This window comes from Mus caroli, unplaced genomic scaffold (genome assembly GCF_978045245.1).
Source record: "Mus caroli unplaced genomic scaffold, Mus_caroli_1 scaffold_2, whole genome shotgun sequence".
Classification (NCBI taxonomy): Eukaryota; Metazoa; Chordata; class Mammalia; order Rodentia; family Muridae; genus Mus; species Mus caroli.
This window is the reverse complement of record NW_028227257.1, coordinates 31,160,544-31,184,195: the sequence shown is the minus strand read 5'-3', so window position 1 is coordinate 31,184,195 and position 23,652 is coordinate 31,160,544. Positions and strand designations below refer to the sequence as shown.

At 43.1% G+C, this 23,652-nt stretch overlaps 1 protein-coding gene across 2 annotated transcripts in view; it reads right to left on the bottom strand.

Moving 5' to 3' along the window:
- Positions 1-296: 296 nt before the first annotated feature.
- Positions 297-23,652, bottom strand: part of Napb (NSF attachment protein beta) — a 41,017-nt gene continuing 17,661 nt past the window's right edge. Inside the window, exons 2-11 of one of the 2 annotated variants that reach the window (XM_021155984.3) lie at positions 21,029-21,108; positions 18,247-18,363; positions 16,081-16,127; positions 15,869-15,946; positions 10,532-10,587; positions 10,323-10,407; positions 7,438-7,542; positions 5,979-6,047; positions 5,238-5,288; positions 298-3,836 (exon numbers count right to left, since the gene is read on the bottom strand). In XM_021155984.3, coding sequence (XP_021011643.1) covers positions 3,726-3,836; positions 5,238-5,288; positions 5,979-6,047; positions 7,438-7,542; positions 10,323-10,407; positions 10,532-10,587; positions 15,869-15,946; positions 16,081-16,127; positions 18,247-18,363; positions 21,029-21,108 — 799 coding nt within the window. In that variant the 3' untranslated portion in view covers positions 298-3,725. Of the gene's footprint in view, positions 3,837-5,237; positions 5,289-5,978; positions 6,048-7,437; positions 7,543-10,322; positions 10,408-10,531; positions 10,588-15,868; positions 15,947-16,080; positions 16,128-18,246; positions 18,364-21,028; positions 21,109-23,652 lie in introns of those variants that run through there. The other variant, XM_029473963.2, reaches the window with a different exon arrangement.

Below are 23,652 nucleotides of genomic sequence, written 5' to 3'. Positions count from 1 at the left end.
ACATGCATGCTTGATGCCTAAGGAGGGATCAGTTCCCCTGGACCTGGAATTACAGCTGTGAGCCACCATGCGCTGCTAGAAATCAACCAGGGTCCTCCAGAAGAGGAGCCAGTCCTCTTGATCACCAAGCCGTGCCTCCAGTCACAACTTTTAACTTGCTAAATGTTACACCACTCTCACTTCTAAACCGCTGCCAGCAGAACCGTCAGGTGAGTATGGCACAAAGCCCCGAGCAAAAGTAGTGCTGTAAGCTTCAGGGGGAGAAACGAGTTCTGACCTGAGTCAATTTCACTAGCCAAAAAACAGCCAAAAGGTTACCGATAACTTCCACTTTATTTACTGTACAAGTTCACATAAAACAAACGTTCTTTTAGCTAAGATAGATTTATTGTTACACGATTTGTTTTTATAATGTACTCCCTTGCCTAAGAGCAACTTAGGACTTTACAGTGCCTGCTTACTGGTCACAGCTCACACTGCAGCAGGCAGGTCACGGGCATGCTGTGCTGCTGCCAGATTCTCCACAGTTACAAAGGTTTGTATTTGGACATTTTAAGTGCACAATACCAGAGGGAACAATAAATGCACAAGGACTGGTGCATATACTTTGGTTATAGTGACACCATCACACATGGTTACAACTGTGCAAAAATACTGTTTTATGTCATTAAAAAAAAAAAAAGAATTCACACAAGCTATAAAAATGTTGCCACAAAAGGAAAGCTTTTCTGTAAGAAATATTAACTGCTATAACTATGAATTATCTCCAGATGCACTCAAATATGAGAACTGTAACAATCATTGCATTTTGTTCACAATATTCTAGAGACCATGAAAACCTAAAGCCTAGGCATCTTGAGAGAATGCATTGCCCTGTGTCTGCGGGACGTTTGAAGGGAGTAAGCTTGCATACTCCTGTCTGGACGTGTTCCTCATTCTTTTATCTTCTGCCAAAAGGGTGTTCTTTGTATTTTTTTTTAAGATGGTCTGACTTAGCCTAGTCTGGAATCATGTTCCTCTTGCCTCAGCCTCCCAAGTGCTGAGACAAAATAAACTCAATAGGGACTCATCTCAGCCTTTCAGTCCTTTTTTTTGTTTTGGTTGGTTGGTTGGTTGGTTTTTTGAGATGGAGTCTCACATTGTAACTCAGGCTGGCCTGGAATTCACTAGGGAGTCCAGGCTGGCCTCAACCTCACAGCAATCCTCCTCCCTTAACCTTCTAGATACTGCGGGATTACAAGTGTTCATGATGCCTGCCCCAGCATTTGACTTCAGTAAAAGCAAATAAGTGAGTAAGTTTCTTTACAAGCATCAAAGTAATACAAACACTACTTTAACAACCCCACACTTCTTCATGGAGGTGTTAGGGAACCATGATGAAAGGTAAACCACAGTGTCCCGTAAGATACCATGTGGGTCTCACTTTAAATGGTCGCATCAGAAGACTGAACTCCAGTGTTCAGATGCTCCTCTGCTGGAACTGACTTAGAGCCATTTCCATACCTCATTTCCAAGGCTGCCTGTGGCTGCCCGTGAACAAAGCATTAACTCTCTTTCCTATACTCTACAGTTTTAAAATTTTTAAGTGTATGCATGTTTTGTCTGCATGCATGCGTGTGCATCACATGCATGCCTGGTACCAGTGGAGGCAAAAAGAGGATGGTGGATCTCTTAGGGCTGGAGTTATAGACAGCTGTGAGCCCCCACATAAATTCTGGGACTTTAACCCTGGGTCCTCTGGAAGAGCAAATGAGGCATCTCTCTAGCCCCAGTAACGCACTTTTTGTCTTTACCTTAGAGAGTCTAGTGGAGTCAAGCAGCATCAACAAGGTTCCATTGCAACTTTTACCTTTGGTACAGCCAGCTATCATACAGAAACCCCTAACGGCATTGAAGGAAAAAAGGAGATCTCATCAGATTCTAGGGTACATTCCCTATTTTTCAGACATGCAAAGGCCTCTCGGCTTCCTGCATTTATACCCTGTTACCACCATGACAGGGGCCTGACAGACACCTACCACCTGTTCTCATAGGGCCAGTTTCTGCTTCATTTCCTTTTTTCTTTTTAAAATAATAATAAAAAGATTTATTAGTTTACAAATGAGTATCTTGCTTGCATATATTTGTAGATTTCATTTGCCTGTATGTGTTTATCTGTACGCACATGCTTGTGGAAGGCAAAAGAGGGCACTGGAATTCCTGGGGTTACAGGTGGTTTTGAGCCACCCAACATGGGTGCTGGAAATCAAACTTGGGCCCTCTGGAAGAGTAACCATCTCTCTAGCCCCCTTTTGCTACTTTGTTTCACTTTTGAAAGAACTGACTTTCTCATCAGTCCTCCAACTCTTCTTGTTTAGCCCTGGGCCTGGGCAAAGCTACTACTCTACTGCATGGTAAAAGCCTCCAACCCTAGTCTAGGGTCATCCAAAGATGAAAACACCATTCCAGTGCATTTTTACCTGGATAATCAGGAGTTTCATTGTCACATGATAGCAGCACAATAGGACAATGAGATAGGCCTAGTAACACAGGCTCTTCAAGCACAAATCATCCCAGCATAAAAATCTCTCAGCAAAGGAGACCCAGGGAGCAAAGTCATATCTACAGTACTGTATCAGCGCATATAAAGTAGCAGGGAGCATCAACATCTGAAATAACAGAGCGTACGTCTTATGTAAACCAAATAGGACATCAGAGCTCATACACGCAAATGAAATAAATCACAGACCTTCAAATACAGGTGAGGTTCTTATCTAACCAGGTATAACATAAACTCTTATGCTACACTGATAACATTTAACCACCATGTCCGACAAATGGACATCACCACACATATTCAGCTGGAATTTTCTGTCCAGCTCTGCTCAAGCTTGGCATGACTGTGGCCCAGAAGACAATATGAGGAGTGTATGGATGTGTGAATAAAGGAGATGCCAGCTAAAGATGGTTTAAGGCAAATATGAAGGGATTTCCACTCCAGCTAAAAGTGGAAACAGTCTCTAGAGAAGGGGAAACTTCCATCTCACAGGTTTTGTGTGAGCGTGTGTGTGTGTGTGTGTGTGTGTGTGTATTTAAGTTAAAACAAAAACAAGGAAATCTACCGTGACATCCATCCAAACAAACAGGACCCCAGGACTTGCCAGCTTCAAGTGATGTCAGCAGATCCTAGCTGTTGTCAGTATTTGTCATGCACATGTGAGCATATTTTGCAAAACAAGAAACATCACTAACACCTTCAAAGTAGCTATAAAAGAAAGCCAAACAGTTTCTACTGAATTACAAACGTATTCCTAATAAGCACCCTAAAAACTAAGTCACTTGTATAAAGGTTGCATCCAGATACCAACGCACAGGGTCTTCGCAAAGCATCTATAAACCTGGGTTGAGGACCAGAGTTCAAGAAAAAAGAAAACACAAAACATGTGGCAACATTAACCATGGGCCCTGAAAATATCAAAAGAACGGGCAAAAGATTTGGCAGTACTTCTCAGAAAACTATGAGGACTCGGATAAGCATGATGTACTTTGGTTGTCATGACCACAAACTGAATAGAAGCCTCCGATTCTCACATGACACAGACATGGTGAGCTAAAACAATACATAAACTGTGTGGCTGGCTTATTTACAACACAATTAAGTCATTATATGGGCATCTCAGAAAGACGGCTCTGCCCGAAGACAAAATAAAAAGGAATGAGCTGCATGCCACAAAGATGTCAGCACTTCACTTGAGGTCTCCATCTCCTTCTCCATCCCCTTGGATGGACTTCTTGATACGAAGCAACATGGTGGTCAGCCACTGATCCAAACGTGATATTGAGTCAAACTCCTTCACCTGGTTTAAGAAATGAAGAACAGAAATTATATCCGAAAACCACTAAATATACAAGACAACAGTGGTCTAAGCTGTTTGAAGATATTACTGTAATAACCCAGTGACTCTGATTGGAAGTTACTCATTCTAATTTACAAATTCTTTCACTAAAATCAGTTTTTCTTTTCCTTTATCTCACAAGCCTGTGCGTTTAAGTTTTCTCTATATGTGAACACACATATAGCAGAAATCCTGAAAAGCTATTGTGAACGGAAAAACAAATTCTATGTGACAGAGGACAAGTGGGCATGGCAAAAGAATCAGGAAGGTATAAGTATTATTTACTGCTCATGGAAAAAACGCAATCAAATAGTTGGGGAATATGAAGGAGAAGACCCTTGATGGATTTCAGCACATGCAAAGAAGGACAACGGCATTTGTGAAAGCAGTTTTGAAGATAAAAGGACTGTCTTAGTCCTTTTCACTGTCACTTTAGGGCTGTAGTTGAACTCATTCTAGGCAACTCATAAATCTGCTTGACTCTGAACACCAGATTCGGAAAGATTAAAAAAAAACAAAAAACAAAAAAACCAAGGGCTGGAGAGATAGCTCAGAGGTTAAGAGCACTGGCTGTTCTTCCAGAGGTCCTGAGTTCAATTCCCAGCAACCACATGGTGGCTCACATGATGAGATCTGGTGATCTTTTGGCCTGCAGGCATATATTCAGGCAGAACACTGTATACAAATAAATAAATAAATCTTAAAAAAAATAAAGAAAGAAAACAAGTGTGAAGAAAGTAATCTATATCACAAATACCCCAATCACTCAGGTTTGATACTTTAACTATAAACCCTCTTACGTTTATGGGCCAGGCTGTTTTTAAAACAAGAAAACAAAGTTCCTCAGTTTCCCTTTATCTCATAAGCCTGTGCATTTACATTTTCTTTATATGTGAACACACATATAGCAGAAATCACAAATACAAGGATGTCTCAGAGGAAATCAAGAACCAGCTCAATATAGCTAGAATTTCTGCGTGGTTAATGGAACTAAATTAAAAAAAAATTAGGCTGGTTTATTTTAGGTACATGAATGTATATGCAGTCATGAGTGTGCTCTTAGATGTCAGAAGATGGCACTGATCCTCTGCAAGTCGAGTTATAGATGGTTGTGAGCTGTGGGGTGTAGGAACCCAATTCTTGTCCTCTGCAAGAGAAACAAACGTTCCAAACTAAAGTGCCGGGGCTCTAATACTTAATGGCACTCACTAATTTGTGGAACATGCAAGACATGATCTTTGGAAAATACAAGCAAGTTGAACCACATTCAAATAAATGTTCAGAATTTATACAATGCAAACAAAACGGAATTTTTATATGTAAACCTTTAAAAATGCAACACATCCTGAAGGTTTAACTTACTGCTTCAGTGTACGCTTCACTGTTCTGTTCCTCATGAGCTTCTAGAAGTTTCTGATGGCATTAAAAAAAAAAAATCAAGAAAATACTTTAGGCTAGAAAGTTCTGTTTCTGAAGGAATGCTTTAAACAGGAATCACCTTAGTATCTCATGATCTGATGTCCCTAGTATCTCATAAAATGGGATATATGTAGAAAGAATTACCCAAGAAAAGGCTGTAGCTGTGTATTGCTATTTCAAGGCTGCATACTTCAGGACAGAGTTAAACATCCTAACTCTCTTAGCATATGAATATCTACAATGAAAAAAAGAAGTCAAGTCCAAGATACCCAAGTGATGGCTAGCCTTCACTGTCAACTTGACTAAGTTTATAGTCACTATTCAATCACTCCTCTGGGTGTTTCCAGACAGATTTAAGAGAAGAAGGAAGAACTAAAGAAGAAAGAGCCACAATTTCTTGGGTCCTGGATTAAATGGAAGGAAAGAGCAAGAGGGGCCCCAGCACTCCATTCTTCCTGCTTACTTACTGTAGACTCCGTGTGACCAGATGCCTCATGCCCCTGGTGCCAGAATAGACGGCCCAATGAAACTGCAGTCAAAGCAACTTCCTCTATTGCCTAATGCTGGACTCTTTGTTACAGCAATGAGTCCAGTAACCAACACCCCCTCGGAAGAATTACAGACTAAAGCTCCACCCATCACAACAGTAAAGGCTTCTATCTCCAAAGTTGTTTCAGGACTTACCTTCAATAATTTACATTCTCTGGAGTCCGTAAATGCTGGAAACATTTCCTCGTATTTCTCAAGAGCAAGCTAAGGGGAGGAAAGGAACCAGTCACCGTCACTGAAACTTAGTGAGCTAGGCAAGTTGTTAATGCTCTATCAGTTCAAAAATTTTACTTCCATCTCATTTAACTGTTGAAGAAATATAATGTTAAATTCTACATCAGAACAGAGGAAATCTATTTATTTTGAGTATTCAATTATGATTGATAATACCATTTCTAAAATAATTTCTAGATTTTAGTTGGGCAACTGGAGAGAAGAAACAAAAGAAAATCTAATTCACTTCTAGGATCTATGTATGCGCGCTACGTAGAGAAGACCTTCACACCCTCCAAGACCATGAGGTAGGATGGACTCTAGAGTAGTTTTCTGTGGTTCTCTGATGGCCAGTGTTGTGTGCTCAGGCCCCATCTTACTTTCCAGCCGTCTTCTTGCTTTGCAGCTTTCTCTGACCTTCATCCTATTCTAACTCCACTTCTGAGGTATGTTGTTTGTGCTTTTTGTTTTTTTAAATGAGTTCTTAGAAGCTGGGTGTTATAATCTACACCTTAAATCCCAGAATTTAGGAGGCAGAGGCAGGCAGATCTCTCTGAGTTTAAGTTATCCTGGAACTACATAATGAGTTCCAGGACAGCCAGGGCTATATAGTAAGACCCTGTCTCAAACAAACAAACAAACAACAGCCCCCCTCCCCCGCCGCCAATATATCCATCCATCCATCCATCCATCCATCCATCCATCCATCCATCCATCCATCCATCCATCAGGGCCAATGAGGTTTTAAACAGGTAAAGGCATTTGCCATCATGCCTGACTTGAGTTTGATCCCTGGATCCGACATAGTAGAAAGAGAAGACTGACTCCTAAAAGGTGTTCGCTAACTTCCTCACGGGTGCTATAATATATCCTCATCCCAATAAGTAAATAAATAAGCAAACATATGTAAAAGGAACAAGAGAGTGCACTAATTTTACTGTCTTAGTTCCCTAATCTACCTAAATCAACCACTGAAGGAAACCTGAAGAGGACAGCATTGCAGCTGCTGAAAGAGTCAAACTCACACACTACGGAAGAACTATTACTTTTACTCTGTGTGTATCAGGAGACAGGCAATAAGTATGTGTTCATGTGACTGTGTGCCCAAGCATGTTAGGGCACATGTATGTGGCAGCCCGAGGTCAATGTCACAAGCTTCAGGGATCTGCTTATCTCTGCTCTGCTCCTCAGTGCTGGACTTACACATGTGAGCCAGTATACCTGGCTTTTACATGGGTGCTGGGCACCTAAACTTGGGTCAGTCCAGTGCTTTATCAACTGAGCCCTCACCACAGCTCTTCACACCTGAAGGAAAAGGCATCCCGGGTGACAAAGCATCTGTCCTCAGGGGTAAAGTCATCTTAAAGGAGGGCACTCTCACCTTTGCGTTCAGCTCATCCACTATGAAGTGGCAGAGTGCGGCCTTGAAGAAGTAATCCTTCGCACTGTACTTCAACAAGGGGTTATCCATGGTGTTTGCTCCCACCTAGGCGGAAGACAGCAAGGCAATGTTATAGGCAAAGCAATCCACTGCTTACTCATCTGTTTTCCTTTTTAAAATACCTTTCATTATCTTATACCGATATAGTCCATGCCAAGTAGTACAAAGTTTTACTAGATAAGAAATAATTATGAGGGACATGAACTTTTAAAAATGCCTGGAAGATGATGGAGAGGCCTAAGCTCCCCTGGTTCTTCCTATGAAATACAACTAGAAGTTTGCTTGCCTGCTTGCTTTCTCTCTCTCTCTCTCTCTCTCTCTCTCTCTCTCTTTCTTTCTAATAAATCCAAACATCTGTGGACATAGGGCACAGGAAAGCCAACCAGAAAGAGACAAGACATCAAGAAAAATCACCTGGTGTGGGGGTGGGGATTACTGGGCTTTATTCTTCTTTATTGTAGTCCCAATATGAAAATAAAGAACCCAGCACCCAAAAATTCCAGTAGGAGCCAATTAAAAGAGAGTGGTAAAGATCTCATGAGGCCTAACAGGGGTGAGACATCCAAAAAGGGGAGTCTGAGCTTCTGCCTCCACCATCATACCTAAATCTGCAGTCAGTGTTAAAGAGGGCCAGTGCACAGAAGGATGATGGAAATCAGATGCAGCCTCAGAGAACAATGAGGTGGTCACCAGTCACAGCAGAGCACAATGCGAAGGTTACCAGTCACAGCAGAGCACAATGCGAAGGTTACCAGTCACAGCAGAGCACAAGGTGAAGGTCACCAATCACAGCAGAGCACAAAGTGAAGGTCACCAATCATAGCAGAGCACAAGGTAAAGGTCACAAATCACAGCAGAGCACAAGGTGAAGGTCACCAATCATAGCAGAGCACAAGGTGAAGGTCACCAATCACAGCAGAGCACAAGGTGAAGGTCACCAATCACAGCAGAGCACAAGGTGAAGGCCACCAATCACAGCAGAGTACAAGGTGAAGGTCACCAATCACAGCAGAACACAAGGTGAAGGTCACAAATCACAGCAGAGCACAAGGTGAAGGTCACCAATCATAGCAGAGCACAAGGTGAAGGTCACCAATCACAGCAGAGCACAAGGTGAATGTCACCAATCACAGCAGAGCACAAGGTGAAGGTCACCAATCACAGCAGAGCACAAGGTGAAGGTCACCAATCACAGCGGAGCACAAGGTGAAGGTCACCCATCAGTCACAGCAGAGCAAATGAGAAAGTTACTGATTATAGCAAAACCTGAAACTTACTACAGAAGCAGCAGACAATTGCAGGTAGCAGAAATGTTAGACTGTCTAAGTTTGCTTAAAGGAGCTCTCAGAAAAAAATTCCTCAATAAGCGTACAAAGATGCTTGAAACTAACAAACTAAAGAAACTAAAAGCCAGGGCCAGTGATGGAGCTTGGTGATGGAGCTTAGTGGCGGAGCACCTGAGTGATGTGTTTAAGGCTCTGGGTTCAATCCCCAGAATTACAAAGTAAAGCAAGAAAACAAAACAAAACAAAACAAAAAGAACACAAAACCAAACAACAACAACAAAAAACATCTTGGAACTAGAGAGATGGCTCATTAGTTAAGAGCACTTGCTTGCTGTTCACCCAGAGGACCCAGGTTCAGCTCCCAGCATTTGCATCATGTGGCTCATCACCACGGTAACTCTAACAACCCCTTCTAATACAGGTGATCTGATAACCTCTCCTGGCCTCAAACCCACTAACAGAGCTGCCGTTTAAAAGGACAGACCAATTCAAGTTGTCCTCTGTTTGCCACAGGTGGCACTTACACTCTCCACATACAAAATAAATAAATGTAACATTTTACTTATTTATGTTTAAATTTATTTATTTTATGTAAATAACTGCTTTTTCTGCATATACAGTTGCATGGCAGATGAGGGCATCAGATCCCATTACAGATGGTTGTGAGCGACCATGTGGTTGCTGGGAATTGAACTCAGGACTTCTGGAAGAGCAGCTAGTTCTCTTAACTGTGGAACCATCTCTCTAGCCCCTCAATATTTATTTTAAAGACTGAAAAACTAGAACAAGAGACAAACAACAGAACAAAAATGAAATCCACAGAATGGGAAAAATGCTTGTAAGTAAGTTTTTTCCTGACCATGAAGGACGTGTATCCTAATATCTAGAATTAAATTACTCCAAAATCTCTCACCAAAGATGCAAAAATGGCCAGTGAGCACATGAATATTAATATCACTCATCAGGAGAGAAAGAACAGACTATCCTTCACATTCATTAGGGATCACGGAGATGCTGGTGAGGACCAGAGAAGCTGAGCCTTGGACACTGTCCTGGGAATGCTCAATGACCCAGTACTCTGTGAGAGTCAGCTAGCTCCCCAGCAAGGTAGGCATTGATACACCAAGGAGCCAAACAATCCTGATTCCACTCCCAAGTATGGAGTCAAGACATCTGAGAACATGCTCTCACACAGGTTAAGTGCAAATGTTCACAGCAGTTTATCCTTAACAGATCCCAAGTGGAAGCTCTTTAAATGCCTATCGGCAGATGAACATAAAAGCCAGAGTATTATTACTCAGCCATGCAAAGCAATGAAACACTGACACATGCTACAATATGAAGAATCTTAAAAATGAAATCAGTCACAGAAAACAGATGGTGCACTATTCCATACGTGTCAAAGGGTCAAGAAGGGCAAATCAGGAAAACAGAAAGAAAGCAGGCTGCTTTCCTGGCTTTTTCTGGAAGTGATGGGAAGGCTCTAGCGGTCTATAGTAGTGATGGATACAAACTTGTCAAGGTGACAACAGTCCTCACCTGCTCGTAGATCTCGATGGCTTTCTGGTACTGCTCCAGCTGTGCAGCGTAGGCTGCCACCTTCAGCAGACACTTGTTAGCAGAGCTGAAAGTAAGAAAGTGACAATACTGAGGAGACCTGGCCTAAGGACACTTGCTTAGATGACCAAGATGGTGTGTCCTTTATCACATATGAAAAGCCTGCCACTGATATGAAGAAAAGCACTTGCCTGTTAGATTCTTCTCCTTTATAATAATCAGCAGATTGTTCATAGTGTGCAATAGCCTGAAAGTACATACAGTTAATTTACAAACAATTCACTTAGAGATTTGCATTAAAAACTACATGTTGGGGCTGGCAGGATGGCTCTGTAGGTAAAGGCATTTGCTAGCAAGTCTGACAATCTGAGTTTGATTCCTGGGACTCTCATAGTGGAAGGAGAGAAGGGATTTCTCCACGTTGTACCCTGCCTTCCACAAGTGTGTAATGGAAAATATGTGTAATCACAAAATGTGTAATCACAAAAGTGAATTAATGTAATAAAAAATTTAAATCTACATGTACACAGATATTTTTTTCTGATAATTAAACTTATTCAGTGACAAATCTTTTACAAGTTGGCCTCCTCAGTCAACAGAATAAAGTATGTAGCCCTAAAGCCTCCTGGAGACTCTCTATCTCTGGTGACTTGAATGAAAAATGTCCCGCTAAGGCTCACATAGCTGACAACTTGGTCCCAGTTGGTGGTGCTGTATGGCAATGTTATGGGTACGTACAGGCTTGCTGGAGGAAGTACATCACTGAGCCTTATCTTGAGAGTTTATAGCATCACCCCATTTTTAGTTCCTTCTCTCCTCTGCATCTTCTTGGTTTCCTGCTTCTGCCAGAATGCCTGTCATCTGCTGTCATGTCTTCCTGTCATAATGAACTCTATCCTGTAGAACTCTAAGCTAAAATAAGTTCTTTGCTCCATAAATTCGTTTTGGTCATGTTGTTTTATTAAAAGCAACAGAAAAGTAGCCAACAGTTTCCCTTACTTACAGGAAACAGCCCAGTTTCCACGCAGCCAGGGTAGCCATGACTAGTTCTCTGATGAAAGATGAACAGCCAAACGTCTTATTTTGCATTCTTCCCTTGATCTTTTCTACTTCCCAAACATAAAAAAACATGGCCAAGTCTGGTAGACTGAAGCCACAGAATGAAGATGGAAGAATTCTGTCAACCTGCTTCCTAACCAACCCATTACCCCAGCATACTCACCATGATCAAATGTACTCTAAGCTAAGTGAATGTTAGCTTAGAGTGCTGTGAAGCTGTTATGTTCTACAAAGTACAGCAGCAGCTCTGACTGTTCTTACTATCACAGGCAAAGGTACTCCTTAAAATTTGTGATACTCTAACAATAGTCAAATGGAGAGAGCAGAAAGCTAGCAGGTTACATCAGGCTGTGACAAGATTAGTGGAATCAAACCACGGGAAACTTCAAAAGGCGAAACACACCCTATCAGAGCCCCAAACAATAGAAAGCAGTTCGAAGAACAGGATGCCATATACTGCTTTAGCAAGCCTGATGAGGTTAGGTTCTGGGAAGAGTTAGCTACTTTTCAGGAAGTTACAGCGGAAACAGACCATGTACATAGGTAAGGGCCTGAAAAACCAATGGCCTCTTCAGCCCAAATGGCAACAGGTAAGTCTACAGGAGGCTTTCCAGCAGGGATCAGGCAAGCATTTCCCACAATAGCTCTAATCATACTCTGGGGTCTAATTGCTGATTGAGTTCTGGTTGCAGGTATTCACTGATCCTGTAACAACATAGGAATAAATGCTATATCCTAGAGATTCATAATAAACTTCAGTTTTGCGTGATTTAAACATTTTTAAATGTTAATCTGGGGAGGGAAGATTAGAGGATGTGGAAGTCATCGGACACTTTGCGGAGCTGGCTCTCTCCTTCCTTCTTGTCTGAGTTCTGTGGACTGGACTTGTTTATCAGGCTGCACAGCAAGTGCTTACCCCTCTGAGCTACTTCACTGGCCCAATTTCATGTTTTGCATGTGCCACAATGCTTTTGCTTCTGATGATTAAACCACAAAACAGCATTGTTAGCTTCCAGACATAGAGAAGCAAGCAGCAGGTTTGCAGTCCTTTGCCATCATTTACAAGCTTTCCCAGATACACAACCAGTGTAACAGGAAAATCGGACTGAAAGTGCGAGGCACAGACATAGGAAAACAAATAGAACAAAGTGGGCTTGGGAACTCTAGCTGAATGCTGTCTGAAAGCCCACAGCCTCTGCCCATCTGTAAAGTAGTGACTACAGTTGTCAGAGACAACACTACTGAAGTCTTTGGATTGTGGAGTATCCCAAGAACACAGGCCTAGAACAATTCTTCCATACGACACATCTAATGTATACTTTAGCCACATAGTCCACCTATCTAGTTTGCTCCCCAGAGTTCCTCAGTATTATAAAAGGAAAAATAAAAATAGAAACAAGTATACATGCTAAACATGTGAACTACAATTAAAGGTCAAGTACCAAGACAGAAGAAAAACAATAAGTATACTGTACCCCCCTCTTAACAACACAGAATTCTATACAAAAGCAGTAGGGGCAATACAGTCCTCTGGAATGTTTCTCAGAACTGTCACGCATGCGCTTCTATCTCCCACAGCAAGGCAAGCTCCGTAAGGGAAGGCCCAGGACTGCTGTTCACCATAGCATCCCTGAAGCCAGGGGCATGTTAAGTTCCAGGCATTTGTGGGCCCTGGAGCTGAAAGGGAGCCTACAGTCTCTCACTATTTCAACCTTAGGAGTCCATTGTGCAGGTGGAACACTGTTAAACCTTAAATAGCCTCAAGCTAAAGCCAAAGCTATGATATGTGCTCATCTGATGCTGTAAGCAATACTACTAAACCAGGTCTTTCCGGAGCCAAAACCAGAAACAAGCTATGTGTCCCCTGGATCACTCAAGCATCACCTAGGTAAGACCTGCTTACATGCTGGTGAGTATTTTACCTCAGGAAGCTACAAGAAGTCACTTGGATGTACGATGGCACATCTCACTGCCTAATAGATAAAATCTTTGAATGAATCAAGAGATTGAAGAGATATCTGTCATATGGACAGTGAATAATATCTACAACAAACTAGTACTTCAGGGTAATTGATTTCTCATACATAAATTTCACACTTCACTGACCACAACCTTGTGAGTCCAACTAGGGAAAAGAGAAGACAAGGACATTTTTAACGATGTAAGAGCCTCAAAGTCAGGGACCGTGACAAGCTAGCTCTCTTCTCCATGTCTGAATGTGTGTAAGATAAACATATATATATATTTTTTTTTTGAGACAGTGCCTTGCTATGCAGACACACTGGCCTTGAGCTTATAATCCTTCAGTCCCAAACTCCTGACTGCTGGAATCCCGCGAACCACAACACGAGCCTTTATTTCTTAAATTCCTTTCAACAGAACAAGATGCATCAGTGAAAAAAGGTGCCACCTACTGGTTAATTCACAGAATGACAGAAAGAGACCAGACAATAGAAGCTCAAGGGCCACCATGACAAACAAAAAGAAGGAAAATGGCAGCACTAGAAGCCATTTCATTCACCCCTACCCTGTGGTGCCCTGTGTAGTGAAGCGGTGATGCAAAACATCCCCTGGTACAAGGAATGGGTTCCAGACCAACCAGAGCGCCTTCTGACTGCCAGGCCAGGGGTGTCTTTCTGACTTCTATGGGCATAGAAGCAACCCAAAATGATGTCTGTACACATTCCACAACATCTGCAAGATCCACTCAACCCAGTAAAAAGACAATGCCCATTCCAACTGCTGAGAAAATTAAGGCCTAGTCACAGCTGACCTGTTCCCTCTCATTTCTTTATTGATACTATACCAGAGAACAACTGCAGACTCAACTCACCCCCTCCCTTCCACATTACACATGTGGAGTAGCCTTCTTAGGCCAGAGCTTCCTCAGAAAAGAGTAGGGAGTATGGCGCTCTCTCTCTCTCTCTCTCTCTCTCTCTCTCTCTCTCTCTCTCTCTCTCTCTCTGTGTGTGTGTGTGTGTGTGTTGGGGGTGAACATAATCAAACGATTGCAAGAAAATTCTGTGTACCCACCAAACGTGGCAGCTGGTATGACTTCAGCTTCGAATGCTTCCTGGATCTGTGACTATGCCAGAGAGGGGGCACAGTATGCATAAGTGTTTGTTTAGAACCGTCTATGCCCTGGGCTTTGGGCCCTATCAGAAAGGCAGAGACAGACTTCTGCTGATATGCTAAGACCAGAGGTAAGGAGACAGAAACACCAGAATCATGAGCAAGTATATGCCGCAGGATGAGAGGTGGTATGAGGCTGTAAAATAAGGTGAAAAGATGAATAAGGATTATAGGAGTATTTTCGAGGTCTATAATCTTAACTAGGGGGTCATGAGCTAGAAGAGGTGGTGATAAAGGACACAAGAAGTCAGCTTGTGGATGTGTGAGGAAGAGCTAAGCAGGCAGAGGGTACCCAGGCCCAAGGGCAGGAGCTCATTTGGTACAGGGCAGAAAGGCAGAACACAGCATGGAAGCTGCAGGGTTTGGAGTAAGGTGGACAGAGCAGGAGAATATGAGAAACTTGAGGTTCTAGGGGGTACATGAGTGGGGTGAGAGGAGCAACTTGGTCTCATGACAACCTAATGCAGGTCTCCAGCTCCTCCTAAGGGTGTATCAACCAAAGGCTGTACACAATGGCTGGAGAGAGGATACAGTGGTCAAGAGCACCGACTGTTCTCCAAGGACTCAGTTCTGGTTCCCAGCACCCACAGGAAGAATCAACCCTGTAACTACAATTCCAGGGGATCTGATACCCTCTCCTCTGGCCTCCAAGGGCACATATATGCAGACAAAATACCCATACATATAAAATGAATATTGGAGGCAGGCTGACACACAAGTATCAAGGCTCACTGTGGCTGCTCTACTGTGTGAGAGTCTGAAATGAGGGAGTGAGGAAGCAGATGTGGGAGACCAACTGAGGAGTACTGTTCCTGTCTAGAAAACTGGGGACAAGGTACTAAGAAGAGCTGAGACATTGGAGTAGTGAGAAAAGTGCTCACAGAAACTCTGCACAAGCTAGATGGGACTAGAGAAAGGGCAAGCTAGTCTGCTAACCAGAGACTAGGGGTAGGGGTGGCACCTGAGAAGAGAATGCAGTCTAAGACCTGCTGGCTCAGAGATGACTGTGGTACCGGAGAAGAAAAGCTGGCCAAGCAGGACATGGTGAGAGCAGCAATGCTGAGAGGGTAACGCTGACCGAGGTTGCAGAGTTTGCCTTCCGCTTCTCCAGAGCCTCAAGAGCACTTCACTAGACAGGTGCAATATCTCTTGACCACTCTGACATGAACCAAAGCACAAACAACAGGTGAGCTAGGTGAATCTGAGGCACTCCAGGTAAGCAGCCCCTTTCTCAGCCAGTCAGGCCTAGGAAGACTCCGCCAGGACACCTGTAATGATTCTGAACCAGCCAAGAGGCCAAGCATCTCCCGTCGGCACCGTGTGTGGTCAGTGCTCACCTTCTCAATGTCCACAAGCTCAGTCTCATAGATCTCGGCAATGGTGATATGGTGCTTGGCTGCGATTGTGAACCTCCCCTAGGGGAGAAAACAGAGTTACACACCGGTTTCACCTACACAAACACCAGCCAGGTTAGGAACAAGAAAAGGCACAACTCTAAAGCAGCTTAAGGACTCCACCCCACGGCCATTCAAGCAATGCAGTGTCTTACCATGTCTGTGTAAATGTCGATGGCTGCATTTAAGCAGTTGATAGCCTCTGAAGCGTTGGCATTTAAGAAAAACAATGAAAAATTCATTCAGTGAAAGAGGGTTCCGCTGAGCCCGATCCCTGGCTGCTACTGACGGTAAGGAGGTACAGTTTGGAGTGGAGGGTGGGCAGGCTGGTTAGTAGGAGCAGACACAATCATGCACAATACAGATTCATTAGTGTGGCTTTGTTCCCAGCGGCTGCACTGGCATTTAAAAGCAGTGTAGCTGCAGTAATCCTGGCTTAGTAACTCTTAGGGGATCCATTCAGGTGGCAGACTGTATTACAGATGAAACAAGACCACAGGGATTGCCACCAACATTGATAAATTACACCTGCTACTATACAGGATAAACGCGGTCTTCATCAATATCATGTGTGTCTATATTAATTTTGGGAAATATCACTTTTTCACAAGAAAAAGATTATTTCAATGGACTCCATTCTTCAGGTGGCCAACATTTAAAGCACTTTGAAATACTTGTTCATCTCTTAAATTGTATGTAAATGTGCATACTGTTCACAGACGCTAACTTTCAGTACGCTAACCTAACAAAATGGTCTCGGTATTCCACTTAACGAAGGGAAAATTTCATGATGACAATCCTAATAACTTATATCATTTCTTTTAAACAAAGAGCCAGAAAGTTTCCTGTCACGGAAAAGTGTGGCTGAAAGAGGCAGAAGGAGGCAGCTTAACAGGAGAAACAGAAAAGTGACTAGAAGGACAAAAACGAGAAGCAACCGCTCCTAAAGTGTATTTTAAAATGTCCATTCACCACTACACCTTACAGACTACACAAAAGCAGACAGAACTTATCGATTGCACCACTAAGGCCCAGTGTTCCCACATCACCAAGTTCTTATCCAGTGGTTTTTTTTTTTTTTTTTTTTTGTGGAGAAACTGTAGTCATCCAGAGCTCAGCTCCTTAATTTAAATTAGCACATGAGGATGTACCAGGTCAAAGTACATTTATGAAACCCAGAACTTTGTTTCTTTGATGTAGGGTTGGATTATACATACATACATACACACATATATATATATATATACATATATATATATATATATATACACACACACATACATCCTAGGCTGGTCTGCAACTCCCAAGCCTCCAGCCTCAGTCTCCCAAGTGCTGGGATCATAGGGGTGTGTCACCACAACCAGCTCCAAACCAGAGACTTGGATGCTTGTGTGGTATTCTACATTGTAAGTCTGCTGTGCCCCACCCCACATTCTGCTTATACCCACAGTGTTCAGTTTCTCACTTAGGAAATAAAAATATGGTTAACCTTTCTACAAAAAAAAAAAAAAAAAGTTGGACAACATTTTTCTTTGGGATACATTCCTAGAAGTTTAGACTTGTAGGTTAAACAAAATAGACTACAAAAGAAAAAAGACTCAAGGTGGTGGTGGTGGTGGTGGTGGTGTTGGCAGTGCACACTTTTAATCCCAGCATTTGGGAGGCAGAGGCAGGCGGATCTCTGTGAGTTTGAGTGAGGCTAGCCTGGCCTACAAAGGGAGTTCCAGGACAGCGAGGGCTACACTGAGAAACCCTGTCTCGAAAAACCAACCAAAAAAGACTAAAGATAGCCATGTATATGTAACAGGATTGTAATACATTACTTTAATACTTCTCCAAAAGGAAATAACATTTGCAATACTTTACGACTTTTAAAATCTACTATTTTTTTAAAAGGTTTTGAAGAGCACTTAGGAAAACAATAAAGAGCTCTGCGTGGTTAACACACCTTTGACACCTTTTAAACCACTCCCTCACTACATAAAACACATCGAGGAATACAGTAACATCGGGGTTTCCTTCTTAGTTCAGGACCATGTTTCATGAGGTTGAGATAAGGTCCTTGTAATCCCAGAACTTTGGAACCAGAGTCAGAGGGTGCAGAGCTGCAAGTTTGAAGCCAGCTTTAGCTACATGAATGTCCCTTAACCCTTCCAAACTAATGTCTTTATGATTAAAGAGTAAACATTACATTTATCAAATTTTCCTTTTTATCGCATAACACAAGAATTCTTATTACCGGGACTTAGCGTGGCACACCAACCTCGAGGCCACAGGAAATGCTGCTAAGCCAGTCACACAGAGCCTCTGTGCGGCCTTACCTTGAGGGTCCGCTTTCTTGTACGCATTTCCAGCATCCACAAAGCTGGTAGCAGAGTCATGCTTGCTCTGGAGCTGCATGTGGAGTTTGGCAGCTTGACAAAATGCATTTCCTGCAGCTGAAGAAGGTGCCACAGTTAAATTGTGAAACAAGGCCTTTCCAAATAAGAGTCCAAGTCTCAAAAAGGAGGCTTTGCAGGTAGAGACCAGAGGCATCACATTGAAACAAGTGCATCTGGGTGTTGGTCACTTTCCCCGACAGTTCCAGAAGGCCTGCTTTACTGAACACAGAGCCTCCTTTCTTAATGACTGTTGGCCAAAATTTATGCTCTTAGTCTACATCATGAGATCAGCCCAACAAGGTGCACCCAGCTCACAGTTAAAGGGCAAAGCACTGAAGCCAAGGGTATTCATCCATCTCTCAATCCAGTGTCTCTGGCTCTCAGGTGTTATTATTGAGTCTGCTCCAGTAGGAAAAACATGACTAAGAATGGCATGAAACCTTAGGGTTTGGGGGAAAGACGTGGTTTGCTAAGGTAGGATCTTGCCCTTCCTGAAGCTGAACTCACTCCAATTCTGCCTCAGCCTTCCATATGTCAGGACTACAGTGATGTGCTGCTATGTCCAGACTCATGTTCTGAATGGCTGGCCTCCAGCTGGTCAGTTCTAGAAGCTTGGAGAGGTGTGCCTAGGTGAGGTCTAGGAACTAAAGCTTGACAGGGCCACCTTCCTTCCCTTGCTCTTCTTGCTTCCTGTCCACAATAAGGTGAAGAAGCACCTCTCCCACCACCCCTCCTGGGATGCCATTCTGCCCACACACATGGGGTTAAACGGGCACAGAGTGAGTCTCTGAAACCATGAGCTAAGTGAGACTCTCCTCCTTCAGACTGTTCTGGGAGCTAGGAGCAGTGCTAACTAACAACAGACACAAAGCAGTGCACTGCGCTAAGTAACTACTTGCTTTAAATTCACTCGTAAGAAATAAAACATCCAATTCTGTGAAAGCTTTAGTTGTTTCCGGATCCTAAGCACCCTCGCCACAGGCACTGACCTAATTCCCACATGGCCTTCTGATCACCAAGGAAAGGAAGCCATACAAACCCTGGAGCCTGCTCCAGTTCAATTTTTGATCTGTCCCTCTGTTTCTGACAGAAGAGTAGACGTGAGATTTAGAAAGCACTGACTACCTAGCTTGGCATGGGTGCTCCTGTGGTCTGAATGTTGGTATCCCCCACCCTTTGTATTTGAGTATCCAGATGGCATAGTATTACCCACTAGGCCCTTTAAAGGAGTGGTTAATTCACACACTTATAAGTGGAATTAGCACTCTTACAGGACGCTGCTTTGCTCCCTCTGCCATGTGGGATGAAGCAACAAGATGGCATCTTAGGAGTGGTGAGGAGTCCTCACTTTTCTAATCCTTACATTCCCTACATTCTGAGCAATATATTTCTGTATTTTATAAATTCCTCAGATGAAGGTATTTTGTTCTAGCAGCATAAAAGGATTAATGCAAACACTAACCCGTGAAAACTGACCTTAGGGCTACAGTTAGGTAAGAATAATCCCTGCTAGCAGCTGGAGAGCCACATTAAGACGTACAAGAGTCTGAGAAGCACCAAGGCTAAGCTAGCTGCAGGCAGAACCCAACTGATCAGGACCTTTGCCTGGCTCTGCCTTGGAAGAACGAATGACCCGGACCTGCCGGGAAGTTGGGAGGGCCTGGCTCTGGACACACTGGTGCCAGCCATGTTCATTACTGTAAACAAACCTCTCCCCAGCACATTTCAGCACGCTTCTCATTTCTTTACAAGCCCCACTGACATTTTACTTTTGACTACGTTTATTGTCCCACGACTAATCATGACCTATCCTTTTCCTGCTGGGAGTACAGCACAACAGCTGGCTCCTTTCGGCTACTTCGACCTCCCAGGTAACAGTTGGTGCTGGTTACACAATTGCATGCCGCCACTTCATTGCTTGGAACACAAATTCCAATCACTGCTAACAAGAGCAGCTTGGTCTCTCTTGACCTGGAAGTGTCTTTAAAGAAGAATAGTCTCTGGGAAGTTACCCAACTTGTCAGTCTCAACGGTGGCTGAAAAGCATTAGCTTAATCATTATAAAAGAACTTTTAAAATTATAAAGAGACAAAATGGTGTCATGATCACCATCAGTGCACCAGTGCTTTAACTTCGGGGCCTTGTTTATTTATTCAGTTAAATACTATACCGACTATCCACCACATCAGAGACATGGTGTGGACCCTAGAGATGGAGTCCAATTGCAGACACATAAACACTCTGACCCTCGAAGGTACATGCTAGAGAGAGCCTCCATGTGATGATTCATGTAAATATAAATCACTAAAATACCTAGGAGGTAATGTGGGCTATGGGGAAGAGTAGGAAGTTTCCAGGGAGAGGTCACTGTTTTTAAGGGGTAGTCAAGAGAGCTGGCTGAGAAGATAACATCTGAAGATGGACCAGAAGAAAGCAATAAACAAGGGAAAAGTATGCAAACAGGTAATGGCATATGCCAAGGCTCTGGAGTGGCAGCCAGGAGCATGAACATGAGCAGATGAGGCAAAGCCTACTACACGGGGTGGCTGGCAGAAGCAGAGACAGACAACGTCCCAGTGCTCAATCTTGTTAGCTACCCGAGATGAGGATCCTTTCAGCACCAATGCTTGCCTCACTCTTTAAAGGGAACACACAGTCCTGTCTTCCCACCAAACTGTTTTTAACGCAATTGCCTGGTAAATAAACAAAATGTTGTACATACCACTCCAGTTCTTGGCCATCTTGAACATATTTGCAGCTCTGGTATACATTTCACATGCCTCTTCTATTCTTGTGTTTCCTCTGAGAGAAATTTAAACACAAGGTTACATTTCTGTTCTTGTTAATAACCATTCATATCTCTCCTCCTTCACTGAAACAATACTGAGATTATTATTGTATTTATTATATAATTATTACTATATTATTATAACTCTGAAATACTCAGTGAGCTCTTCTGTGCACAAGACAAACTACAGAATCTTAACAGCTATTCAAAAACACAGACACTCTTTGTGGTAGTTGGAATAGACTGACTCCCATAGACTCAGGTGTTAACGCTTGGCCCCTGGGGAGTGGCACTATTAGGAGGTATGGCCTTATAAGAATGGGTGTGGTCTTGTAGGAGGAAGTGTATATGTCACTGTGGGGACAGGCTTTGAGGTCTCCTAAGCTCAAGCTCTACCCAGTGTGGAATATAGTCTCTTGCTGCCTTTGGATCAAGATGTAGAACGCTCAGCTCCTCCAGCACCATGTCGGCCTAGATGCTGTCATGTTTCCCCCCATGATGACAATGGATTAAACCTCTAAAACTGTAAGCCAGTCCCAGTTAAATGTTTTCTTTCGTAAGTGTTTCCCTAGTCATAACAATGTTTCTTCATAACAATGGAACCGCCAACTAAAAGACTCTTTTTGATCCTAAATTCCAGTTGAGGAGGCTGAGGAATGGAGTGCTAAAGTCACTGCATTGGACCACACAGCAGATACCATAAAAACAACACCCACCCAAAGATTCACCCAGACCGTGAATCCACGGTCTACAAATGTAACTACACTGTAACTTAGGGCTCAGTGGCTAAGGACACTTTGTTCTTGCAGAAGACCTGGGTCCAGTTCCTATCACTTATATGGTGGCTCACGTCTGTAACTCTAGTACCAGGAAGATCTGATACCGAGCTCTCCTGACCTCAATGGGCAGTAGGCATGTATGTGGTACCAATACATCCATGTAGACAAAATACTCATATACAACAATAAATACATCTGTTTTTAATACAAGGTTTCTATCAGGAAGGGTAAATGGATTTCCTTATATTAGAAGGGTACTTCTCAAAGAAGATTATGTTTTGAAGGGGGAGGCTACTTTATCTCGCCATTCTTTAACACCTAATGGACAGATGTGGTGGCCCAGGCCTGCAACACCCACACTGGAGTGACAAAGGCAAGAGATGGGTGAGTTCCAGGCCAGCCTGAGCTCCATGGTGAGACTACCTCAAAAGCAATGCCCCAGTCATCTCAAAAGCCACACAACCCAGAAACAGAGTACTGAGAAACTGCCACATTATTTTGCTGCTCTGCTACTGGGTGCCATGTGAGCTCTGGCGCAGTTCAGCCTGTCTCCAATATGGAAGTGCCTTAGAGCCACAGCCTCACCAGGTACAGAAAAATCACTGTGTAACATCTTGAGAAGAGGGCACTTCACAGCACCTAGAATACATGTTGTTCTAGAAAGTTCTTCATTTGGTAGCTAATTCCACTGTCTGATAACTTAATTTTTATTTATTTTTAATTGTAAAAATTACTTTATGTATCTAAGCGTTTCTTTGCATGTATGTTTGTGTACCATGTATGTGCAAGTGCCCACAGAGCAAAGAAGGGGCATCAGAGCTCCTTGAACTGGGGTTACAGATGGTTTTGAGCCACCATATGGACAAAAGACTCGAACCAGGTCTTTGAAAGAGCAGCCAGTGCTCTTAACCACTGAACTATCTCTTCAGCCTCTAAGAGATAGCTTTATATAGTCAGCAATTTCTTCAGACATAAAGCCAAATTCATCTTTGGTGTTTACCTTTCAGAGTTTCTAAATTCAACTCTGCTTCTAATTAGCTCAGGCCCTTCCACACAAGACATCTATCGTGTCTGTCTACACTGCAAATATAAAATCACAGAGGAAAACCAAGGCCCAAGAGACTGTGACTGCAGCACATACAGTGAGGACCTCAGAGTGGAAGGGGGAAACAGACTTGACAGGGAGTGAACATAAGGGCATGTCCATTGAGCTTGGGTAGGTCATGATCAGTGAACGAGGAGAGCTAAAGCAAGGGTTTGTGGGGTAGGATCTCTCCCCTTTGCTCCTCTGCCACACAAGTGTACAACATCTGTCCCCTCCCTGCATACTTCCACCATGTGAGGACAGTAAAGGCTCACAACAAATGCCAGTACCTTGACTTTTCTAAGTTCTACTCTCCAGAACTGAAAAATCCACCCCTTTAAACTACTCAGTCTCAGACATTCTGTTGTGATGTCGCAAACCAGACTTATGACATCTAGAGCCAAGAGTGCTGGTGAAAGGCAGGAAGGGTGTCAATGGCAAAGGGTGCATTGTTTCATTTGGGGAGGCAGGAAGGGTGCCACCGGCAAAGAGTACGCTCTTTCATTTGGGGCTGGTTCTTTTCATGGTTGCACAGCTCTAATATGCAAACATTTTAAAAGATCAGAGCACACTTTAGACAGGTAAATTATTTGCTAGGTGAATAATATCTCAATAACACTGCTACTTCTGACTGCCAAATAAATGACCTGGGGCCATGTCACCCAAGGAATGGTAGGATGTCATTAAGCTATTCC